General features: G+C 45.5%; 1 protein-coding gene across 5 annotated transcripts in view; it reads right to left on the bottom strand.

Annotated features, from left to right (window-relative positions):
• The window catches only part of Nrp1 (neuropilin 1), a 136981-nt gene extending 125810 nt beyond the window's left edge, over positions 1-11171 (bottom strand). For 2 of the 5 annotated variants that reach the window (XM_075977741.1, XM_075977742.1), the window contains exons 1-2: positions 9835-10391; positions 6137-6311 (exon numbers count right to left, since the gene is read on the bottom strand). In XM_075977741.1, coding sequence (XP_075833856.1) covers positions 6137-6311; positions 9835-9907 — 248 coding nt within the window. In that variant the 5' untranslated portion in view covers positions 9908-10391. Of the gene's footprint in view, positions 1-6136; positions 6312-9834; positions 10548-10717 lie in introns of those variants that run through there. The other 3 variants (XM_075977739.1, XM_075977738.1, XM_075977740.1) reach the window with 3 other exon arrangements.
• Positions 11172-11528: the final 357 nt, after the last annotated feature.

The raw sequence follows: 11528 nt of genomic DNA, 5'->3' as shown, positions 1-11528 counted from the left end.
GGCCTTGACTTTAATTCCCACCATCCATGTGACAGTGCCATAATCTCAGTGCCGGGGAGGATGAGAAAGGAGGGGACCTGGAGTTCATTGGGCAGCCAGTCTAACCAAGCAGGTGAGCTCTAGATCCAGTAAGAGATTGGGGAGAAGTGCCTGAGGAAGTCAGCCAAAGCATTCATCCTGCTTCAGCACGAACATACACACATGAGCACGTGTGCCTCCTCCAGCCTCACAACAAACACGGGAAGAATTTTCTGAATTCTCTTTGCATAGGAAGCAGATTATCAGGTATCTGTTAGCATATTAAGTAAAGAAAAGGTATTTCTATAGTAGAAGATAAGACATAAGCTCGCTGAGTTTTCAGCAGAATGGGACTCCTTATCTGAAGAGGAGGAGTGTACCCGTGTATGTGTGTGTCTCTGCGTATTTGTGCATGTCTGTATGTGTGTCTGTGTGTGTATCCTTGTGTGTGTGTATGCACGCACACACACGTGCATGGATATCTACTCTACTCCAAAGATTTCACAGGATCTACTCAGAGTACAGATACATGAAAGCTTCTAACAAAGCTTTAGTTCTCTTAGACTTTGAAACTTGAAAAAATGGAATCACATGAGTTTAAAAGAGCAGCTCCCCTCAAGGGCGGAGGGAGTGACTGATGACAGATCTCACGGAATTCTGGAAGTAGAACTGCTTCTCTCTGGTCTGGGGACCTTCCAAGTTTTTATTAACTGGCACACTTAAGTTATGCACTTTTATAATAATATATTATCTTTTAACTAAAAGTATATATGCTCCTATATTTCATATTGAAAATAGAAAAAATATTTTGGCTTAAGGTCCCCACTGTTTTTGTATAAAATAAAAACCTTTGTTTTAACATGAGGGATGCTGAAAAGTAAAAGACTAGGTGGAGGGGCTTGTCTTGGATATACTCTTCATTTCACACACACACACACACACGCACACACCTACTTACACATACCCACACACATACAACACACACACTAAACACATACCCAGAACACACACACACACACATACATACATACACACACACACGTATATATGCATAAACAGTACCTCTGGGAATATAGTTTCTAATATAACATTCAAAAATCAAAACTGATGCAAAAATTCATGCTGAGAAAAAGAAAAGAAGAAAGGATAAAACCAGAAAATATTATTCAGGGAAATTAATAAATGACTAAATCATCACTGTAAAATTATGAAGTTTGATTTGCAGTGATAATCAGATTTAAGAAACTAAGGGCAGATTAAGTTTTAATAAATGAGTTTGTATTCTTCAAAAGTGAATCAGGTCAGCAGTGTTTCAAAGCTCGTAAACATTTAGGGAAACTTAAAAGTAGCAATAAGGAAACACGGCATGATTTAGTCTCCCAATCTCTCCATGATTTGACTCTCATCTCTATTTAATTATAATTTCACCATGATTCAAATGGAGTCACAGGAGCGAAAGGCTGCTTTAGCTCCATGGCATTGAGAGACATACCCACCCTGGGTGATTCCAAGAAGATGGCCGAAGAAGTTAGAGAGCGAAAAGCATCCTTGCTGAGTTAAGAAACTGAGTGCAGCTAGGATCTCGTCCAGAACAAACCCTCTGCTGGCCTCTTCCCCCAGCTCTACCCTCGCAGGCTTTTCTTCTACAGCTTCACATTCATTTTCTTAATGTTTTTAAGCCAATGTCTCTGAAATTTTTATGGCTCCCCAGATAAAGACATCCGATCTGAATGTAACCACACACCTCTCGGCTCGGCAGTATTTGTCACAAGCCATTATAAATTATCATGCTGATAGCCTGCATTGCTGGGAAGCCGGAGAAAGTTTCATAAATCCTAACTACTTCGTCAATGGCATCCTTGTTTATTATACAGAAATAAAGTTTTATGAGACTCAAGATGTCTGCCTGTACCACTGAAGGAAGCCTTGGAGCAGGAGCTCCGAGCAGTTCAACGTTTCCAGGGCACAGCAGAGATTTCGTCCTCTGACCTTCTTAGCAGCTCTACTTGCTTTAATGCCTCCTAAGCATGTGGGATTCAGCCCGTGTGAAAGGCACAAAAATCACTGTCCCTGCCATCTCCTCAACACCTTCTCCTCTCTGAACATCTCGGGTTGTCTCTTCTATCGACAAAAGGACATCCAGCTGAAAACCTGAGCCCCTGTTATCCTGGAAGACAGGTGTTCTGCTGCCTGTTCATTGACTGATTTACACCACACCTTGTTCAATAAAAGAGTGGAAGGGGTCATATTACCACGGTTTCAATGAGTGTATGGAGTGAACCCAATTGAACGGCAGCATCCACCTAGACTGCTGCATGTTGAAAAAACCTCAGCAATCATTTACACATTCATCTCCCCCAAGGACCCCCACCCCCAATCTAGCCACTTGAGAACCTAACCCGTACTGTGAAAAGTCCACAGTTGACTTATGAGCTAGGTCAGTCTCAGCCCTGTTCGCACGGAAAGCTCATGATTATATCCTGAACTGTCAGAGTTATATGGTGGCTTTTACATAATTGCAAACAACAATGAAAATTTAAATATAGATTTTTCCCTGCTGAACTAGTTGACTGTTCTAATTATGCATCCAGCCCGCCACCCCAGGAAAGAGAATTGCTTCCTTGGATCTCAAAGATGTTTCTCCTCAGTGACTGCTGCAAGAAATTGATTTCTTGCTGGCTTTCTGAGGGTGAAAGTTGGCAGTACAAAGAGTGGCGATTTCAAGGAAAAAAAATGCAGGTGGTATTTATATGAGAATCAACCCATTACAGGATCAATAAATTTAGTTTGACATATGTTTACTTTCATATTTTGAAATGTTCTAACAATAACCAAATTGTTGATATCACAGTCATGATGAAAAGGTATTGGTGGAGAGCCTTTAGCTTCTCAGTGATTTCACATTTGCATCCTTATTTAACCAGTAACCTAATAGCACAGGATAACACGCCATATTGCTGTCATTAGCCTTACACTACAGCCAACAAGGGAAAAGCATTAAGTACCTCAACTAAGGGGAACATGAACAACTACTGTTTTTTTGTTTTCTTAGACAAGGTCTCAGGCAACCCACGCTGGTCTCAAGCTTGCTGTGTAGCTGAGTGGGACCTGGAAGTCCTGATTCTCTTTATGAACTATTTCATAAACAACCTCATACAATCAGAAGATGAAACAACAAAAGCTGTTTTTAAAAAATCCTGTGTGTTCTGCCTTCTTGGGGGAACTCTGAGCACCTGTAGATGCTGAAGCTGTGATTCTGAGCACGTCTACATGAACAACCCTAATTGTCACCCTCAACAGTGACCAGAAGCCAAGTAAGATCTGGAAAGAGGTTTCTCTTTCGGGGTGTTTTTAAAGACGTTCTCCCTGTAACATTTTGGAGTTTTTCATTGTGAAAAGGGCCATGCAGCTGCCCTCCAGAATGTGGTACAGAGGCACTTCCCATGAGCAGAATCTCTCTGCATTCACCAGAGAGAATAATCAGCTTTTAGATGCTGGTGGCCATGGAGCCTGAGATGTGACAACCAAGAGATCACTTTATTCTGCAAGAAACAAATACAAACCCCATAAACAAGCCTCCTCATGCCTCACCACCATATAACCCTTATGGAAACAATCTTTTTCTTTTTAAGTTGTGGGTATAGTATACTTGTGTGTATTTGTGTGTCCATGTGTATGTGTGTGTGTCCATGTGTATGTGTATGTGCGTGCCTTCCTGGGTCCCACAGTGAATGTAGGAGGCCTGATGAGAACTTTTAGCAGTAAGTTTCTCCTTCTACCATGAGGCTCCGCAAGGATTGAACTCAATCACTTGGGCTTGATTGACAGCAAAGGCTCTCACCTACTGAGCCATCTTGCCAGCCCCTTATTATTTATTTTTTTAAGGAAGGAAATGAACTAAAAAGGTAGTCCTCCAATGCTGTCATATCCTACCCTGTATCATGACAAATAGCAATATAAAGTTTCTCACACATCATTTTCTCCTATCAATTTCTTGAGACAGCCTGTGTGCTAATGTATTAATTAGTGTTCATGTTTTCGTGTGTGTGTGTGTGTGTATAAAAGCACCATCTATACATAAAAGTTTATCAATTGGCTCTCCCCCCAACTGCTACTGCAGGTTGTGCTGGACTCAGCACACACCAACTCTCAGAACCACTGGTGAGTGCACACCCTACACATTGCCGCTGCATCACCTGAGGAGTTGGAAACTGTCCAAGGTGGAACACGCAAGACATGGAAAGGAGCAAAATCACAAATTAGGACCTGACTTGTTCCTTCCCCAGAACCAGCTGAACATTTGCTACCATGCCATCTCTGGTGACTAGTGATTTCTCAGAGATCTTTAACTTTTACGCATCTACATGGTCACGATTTCCTGGTCAGAAATCTGCAAACGTAAGTTTATTGAAATCTAAGAACACTTCTTTTTGGAAGGAATCATGCATTACCAGAGTTCCTTGAAAAAACTTCTACACCAGTTTAAACAATGTCAAGATGCAAGAATAAATACAATACATGCTATCCAAGTTGTCAACAGTATTAACAATCACCATAAAGAATCCTAAAAAGCTGGGGTATGGCTGGGTCATAGGGTGCTTGCCTAACATGCATGAAGCCCTAGGATTGATCCCCAGAACTTCCAAACAACAACAACAACACAATACTAATTCCCCATTTTCTAGAAAGCACTGGAACTCTATTGATTCTACAAAAGACTAAAATGCAACCCAAGGCTGAGACTTGGTTAAGCTGGAATCAGAGTAATTTCATTGCACCATCAAGCATGCCAGCTTTCCACAAATGCATCTCTGCGGATTTCTGCTAATCCGCTGGGCACTAACATGCTGAGTAAAGTAGACACCTTGATGCCCTGACAAAAGCTGGTTGCCACCACGCCATAAAACCAACAGGTTGTTGAGTCCTTCGCACAGGTGGGAAGGTTTTCACACCATTCTGTTCTGCCAGCAGAATAGCGTTGACCTTTTGTACATGTCTGCAACACGCTTAAGTCCAAAGCAAGGGGAAGAATGGGCCTGCTTCTTCATGAAGATTAATTAATATTCAAGTCCAAATTGGAGACTGCCCTCTTTACAAGTACTTCAGAATAGGACCAGGTAGGCAAGACACCAAGAGGTGTGTCTGGACACGGAATGGGATGAGGGATGAAGACCTCAGTGGCCCACCTCACACAGGGCACAAGCAGAAATTCTACACCACATGCCAGGACTTCCACGTGAAGAAGGTAGGCACTATGTAGATGATCTCTCCGGTAAAATATTGCAACAATGAAATGACATAGATTAATGTTTAGTAACTTCAAGTTGAAGGAGACACCCAGGAAAGGCAGATGAATTCAAACCTGATATACACCTAGGTTCCCATTGTGTTTGCACAATTTTTTTTTACCAGTTTCATAAACCTTTCCACAACCTACTATTAAAAATTCTTGCTTAAACTCAGCATGGTGGCAAATGTCTATAATCCCAGTACTTGAGAGGCAGAGGAATATGTATCTCTAAGTTTGAAGCCATCTTAGGCCATTTAGGGCTACACAGTGAGACCCTGCCACAAACAAATGAACAAACACTAACAATAATACCAAGCCATCGTCTAATCCACTTTGTATATTTTATTTCTACCCCATGACAACTTGCTTTTTTTTTCCATGTCAAACTCAATACAATCTTTGGAATCAATGCTGGGGGGTAACCCTTGCCATTTAGCTAAATTCCCCAGTCGTGAGAAACATAGTTCTAAAATCATTAAATGAGCCACAGATTTGTTTAAAAAACACCCAACTTTACCATCTGCAGATAATGTATATTGGTGACCCACAATATTTAAGAAAACACAGCTTTTTCTCAAAACCCGTTCCAGAAAGAACCACGCATCATACATTTCTTAACAAGAGAGTTCCCAAACCAAAAATGTCAACAAAAAGAGGACAAGCTATCATACATTTACATATTGGGAGAACTCAGACTCTTGTTACTTTCCACGCCATTGACATTTGATCTGATCTAGGCTGGGATCCATTCACGTTCTCACACCCACCGCGCAGGGACACTCATGACCACTAGATGGTGCTGTGGCGCCCTGTTCAAACTCCACTTACTTGCACTCTCTGTCCTCCAGATCAAAGTGCGGGTTGAAGTTGATCATGATTCTTTGGTAGGGCTCCGGAGCTTGGATCAGCCATGCACACTTCTCACTTGGGTGGTAAGAATGCGGGTAACCGGGAGACGTAAGGTACCCCGGGTTTTCAATTTTTATAGTCCCGCCACATTTTTCTGCAACAAAAAGAACATTTTAGCCGATCTTTTCCCCTTACAACCAGTGGAGTCTTCTAGCTTTACATATGCGTTGACAATTAGCGAACGTTCTGTCAGGGAAGGGAAACCCCAAAGGGTCTCCACAAGTCATTCTTGTGATGCTGAACACGAAGACACAACACCAGGAAACACTCTTTAATCTCCAGGAGTGTGGCTTCTACAGAAAGCCTACTGAGATTTGAGATGCTTTTCCACCCCCTACCCAGTTCCTTCCAAAGAAAGAGGTCTTCTAGCATTAAAAACATTAAATCCCCTCAATTGATGTTAACACAGCCCCCTGGGAGCCCCTGCTAGACTTAATTATCTTCCGAGAAGTGTAATCACATTAAAGAACAGTTCTAAGTGGAAGGTGACTAGAAGACACTGTGCCACTCCTTGCAAGTGGCCTTTTGATGATAAGCCTGGTCCGTGTCATCGACCCTTGGGGACTGTCTTCCAGGTCTTTGATTGGCCTGTGGCCTACCCTCCTTTTGTTGTTCTATCTGCCTGTAAATCTGAGCGATTCTGAGTTATCTCCGCTTTTGAGACTCAAATCAACAGAGAACAAAGTGGAGCTGGTGAGGCAGAAAGAACTGGCTTCACTTAACCAAGTTGCTCAGCCTTGGCGACCAGATCAAAGCCACGGGGCAGAAAGAAAAATAAATAGCCACACACGGCATTAGTTCTAATTACTAGATGTTAGGGGAAGCCCTGGCCACGGAGGTCTGGGTATCACATATGGTGAGCTACATTTTTACACCCCTGGAAAGAGAAACTATCTACTTTTGAGCCTTTACTGAAAAAACAAACCACCACAACAAAAACCCAAACGCTGAAGTGACTATCAGGCAGACAAGCCAGACGCTGGGCTGGTTTACAATTCACCATAGATGGCTACTGTCACTTTTTATTATGGGTTTCATACAGGAGAGCCTCAGCCTATAAATGCCACCCCATTTATTGATGCTTAATTTGGGGCAATAAAAATTTGGTGCATAAACTATGTAATAGAAACAGGTATGAAGCATTGAAATATATAAGTCTATCAATCACAAACATCCAGTAATGGTATATATAGATTTTAATATTACATCTAATAGATTCCCCGTGGAAAGAGAATGGCATTCTTTGCTCTCAGCATGAATTTATAAATCTACGGAATTTTATTACAGGAAAACCAGGTCAAATGGAAATGAAAGATGAAGTGCACATCAAAAATGCATAAAGCTACATGCATTACAGAAGTCATTTCCCATAAATTAAAAAGAAGACAATATAAATTATGTTGATTTCTCCAATTGCTAGCTGTTTCTGGCTGTTTCTTAGGTCGAAGGGGGTTGGCCTTACAGATTCTCTTCCCATTGGCTTTTTAAAGGCTTTAGGTCTGCAAGAAGGACGGATGTTGCAACCAACACCCAGAATCTCAGCTAATGATGCCAGCCAGCTCAGCGGTGTGATTCGGTGGAGGTTCTGGCATTATTTTATTTGTGCAGAAATCTTAGAGACTGCCCCCCCCCCCAGCTCATTAAGTCCCTTGAGCTCTGTGTAGCCACCATGGCATCTGCTACGGGAGTGAAATAAAGCAGTCGCCAGACAGTCACTTCAGAAGACAGAGAGGTGGGGTTGGTACCACACCAGAGCACTTTAATCTGTGACTTCTGAGAAAGTGACAGTGTAATAAGATAATGTGGACTGCTGGACTCCCACACTCTGTTCAGTCTCTCTAACACTTGATTAGGAGAGAGCAATTCCTAATGACTCTGGACCATTAGTCCTAAATAAGGTTAATGAATTAATTTAGTAGACACTTACTGGGAGGAGGTGGCTATGGCTTTAAGAAGACCACAGGCTTATGGAGGCATGTGCTGGCACTGGTCACCTCAAGCATAGCAACAGGGTTTTAGCTGACTGGAGCCCAGATTCTCAACATTCCCCAGATTTCTGTTAAGGAAATTAAAAAGTGTGTGTGTGTGTCTGTGTCTGTGTGTGTGTGTTGTTCTGAACCATACAAATCTTAATGCTCTTCATATTGGCTATCACAACCACTCTTTGGGTACCCCAGCATGGCTTTAACCCAGGGGTTCTTGATCTGTGGGTTGCGCCCCCTCGACAAACCTCTATCTCCAAAAGTATTTACATTATGATTCATAACGGTAACAAAATGACAGTTATGAAGTAGCAATGAAAGTAATTTTATGGTGGAGGGGAGGTCACCACAGCATGGGGAACTGTATTACAGGGCTGCAGCATCAGGAAGGTTGAGAACCACTGCTCTAACCTCAAGAGTTGAGCAGGATACATGCTTTGAGGTCTAAACATTTGAGTTCTTTTGGTTAGAGGAAAATGATATTTTGTCCCCTGCCAGAATACATAAGCAGTCCACCAACTCAGGTTCATTAACAAATTGAACTCCACATTCATGATTTTTCGAGTGTTTGGCTTTCCTGCCAGAGTATATAGAAAGATGCCGCCAACTCGGCTTCATTAATAAACTGAATTCCAGCCGCGTTCACAAAATGTTTGCCCATCTTTTGAGAGCTGTTTGGTACCTGTTGGGAGAGATCTATCTCTGAAATCACAAAACCTGGGGAACGCGCATTAAGGAAATTAACTTCTACCACAAAGGATTGATTTAAAAAAAAACTCTTCCTGGTAGAGCCCTCCTCTTATTAAAACAATACACCACAATAAGTAGTAGATGCACTTTTCTCCTAATTGCTTTGATTGAAATCTAAGCCAGACGAAAGTAAATATTTGGCCATTAGTTAATAATAATGTTGAAGATTTACTGTTTGGATCAGCTCTAGCCTGGCCTTCAGCACCTTTGTACCAGATCCAGTTTTAAACACACTCTAGGTTCCACGGCACTGTTTATACCTAGGACTGACTGCCTTTCATTACTTAACAGAGTGGTTTTTAAAGCCAACTGGGTTAGGGATTCTCAGATATGCTGCCGCCTTACACTGAATAGATCCAAGCCCTTTATTGACAGCGTGACTTTCATTCATACTCTAGACGGATCACGGATGGTTTGTAAAGGCGGGGAAGGGAGTCCTGGCGGCCGCCAAGACTGACCGCTATCTGTCGGTGTCGCCCACCAGAGGAAACCGAGCAGGGGAGTTGTGAGGAGAACCAGGAAGTCCTCCCAGTGAAGTGTTCATTAACTCTCAGCAGCCATCAGATTTTTTGAAAGGGAGTCTCATCTAATTGCCTCTGGGAGGAAACATTATTAAGATAATTGGTGTGCTGATCTGGGAAGGTAGGGAGCTCTGCCGCGAAACTGGCAGGAGAAGCCCACAGCCAGTAACCCACTGGAGCTGGGTGCTGAGGGCTTGCGGTCTTCCTGACCCAGAGGCCCTGACTTCTCTGTTCCTAGTGCAGGCAAGTTTCCTGCGCCCGGCAGCTGTGCGCGCGTCCCGCGACCGGGGCGGGAAGCCCACCGCCTGAGGGGACCCGGCAGCCCCGGACCCTCCGGTCGCTCACACCTCAGCCTGTCACTTACCGCTGCGGAAAGCGCCAGCAGGGGCGAGGGCAAGGGCGAGCGCCGCGCACAGCAACGGCAGCCCCCTCTCCATCCTCCTTCGCCGAGCCAGTCCCAAGGCAGCTGCGGGAGAACACGATTGCGCGGACGAAAGCCCAGCAAACCGAAATCGTAACAATCCGAAACGCTCTTAAGTCCTCCTAAGAGCCATAAAATCCTTAGCGGGTCTTGGCGGGGAAGGCTAGCGCCGAGGCAATGCCTGAATCCGCGAGAAGCGCGTCTCTTTTTGTGTCTCAAGTCGCCTGCATCCTGTCATTTAGCTCCGATTTCCTCTCCCTTTTCCCACACTTGTTCCTCTTCCAGGAGCCACTGCCCGGGCCATGTCTCAGGAAGAAGAAGAAGGAGGAGAAAAAAAAGAGGGGAGGAGTTGCGAAGAGGAGGGGAGAGGGCGGGCGACACACCAAAGCCAATTTCTAGAGGGAAAAAAAAATCCCGCTTGATTCTGGACGGGTTGGAGCCGAGGAGCTGGCGCCCAGAGGAGGTCCGGGTTGTCTGCGGGAAGGAGAGAGAGCAATGAAAAGATGAGCGGGAGAGCGAGGACTTTCTCCACTGGCACCCGCCTCCCTCTCCGACCTCCCCCTCCCTCCCAGAGCCCTTCCCTCGCTTCCTCCCGCCCCCACCCCGCACAGCTCCGCCAGCGATTGCCTGGCTGGAGACTCAGACACTCAAGTTTCCCTAGGCGTGCTTTCCCGGTGCGTTGGCTAGGCTCCCCCCCACCCCAAACCCTACGGTGCTCTCAGCGGGAAGAAGGGCGCGGAGGGCGCAGGTTGTCAGCGCCCAAGGACGCGTGTATGTCAGAAGGGGCAAGGCGAGCGGTACCAGCCCCAGGGTCCAGCTAGTCTACCTCGGCGTGCTTCTCTGCACCCCGCGACTGAGCTAGGCTGCTTCAGTAGGCGAGGATCCCGAAGCCAAGGAGTTCTGAGAGCCCGGGGTTAGCGGCTACTTCACGGAACTCCAGATCCCCAGGCACCCGCACCCCGGGTTGTGAGGATCGCTGAGCTAGTCCCCAGTTCCACTTCCCAGATGCCAGCCTGAGGCTTGGGGCGGGAAGCAGCCGGACGCTTTGGGACTCTAGGAGTGGAATTGTGGACGAGGAGAAGAAAGCCTGGCTGTTGTGGGAGACGCGCCGCTGAGCCCAGAGAGCTGCGACCGTGTCTCTGCCACGTAAAGCATAGGCAGACCTTCTGGGAGCACGGAACCTGGCTGCAGCCGAGTAAGGCCTCCTCGCCTTGCGCAAAGGCGCGAGGCTGGGTGCCGCCCCCCCACCCCCCTGCAGGCTGCATTGTTCCCAGAGATTTGATGCCCTCTCCTTTGGGGTTAATGAACCAGGAGGATGGGTGGTGGCGCGCCTTTCAGCTAGGGGGCAGCCGTCAACAGACACTGACCAGCCACGTAGAAACCTAGGTGCTCCAGGAATTCTGAATCCGGGGTCGAGGGGCCCATTTCTTCGCATCCCAAGGAAGGTACAAGACTGGCAAGAACCGGGCATGGGGGGACTGGATGGTTTTGGCATGGGTCTCCTAGTGCTAGCTTTAGATTGCAGGGAATTGTGCCTACTGCCCCTCCAGCCCACACGAGGAGGTGCGTCCTGGGCATCTGCCGGGTGCTCCCCCCATCCCCCATCTCGTCCGGTTCCCTCCTCCAGGGCTTTCCGA

This window comes from Microtus pennsylvanicus, chromosome 6 (assembly GCF_037038515.1).
Source record: "Microtus pennsylvanicus isolate mMicPen1 chromosome 6, mMicPen1.hap1, whole genome shotgun sequence".
Classification (NCBI taxonomy): Eukaryota; Metazoa; Chordata; class Mammalia; order Rodentia; family Cricetidae; genus Microtus; species Microtus pennsylvanicus.
The sequence above is the reverse complement of the archived record's forward strand: the minus strand, read 5'-3'. Positions and strand labels throughout refer to the sequence as shown.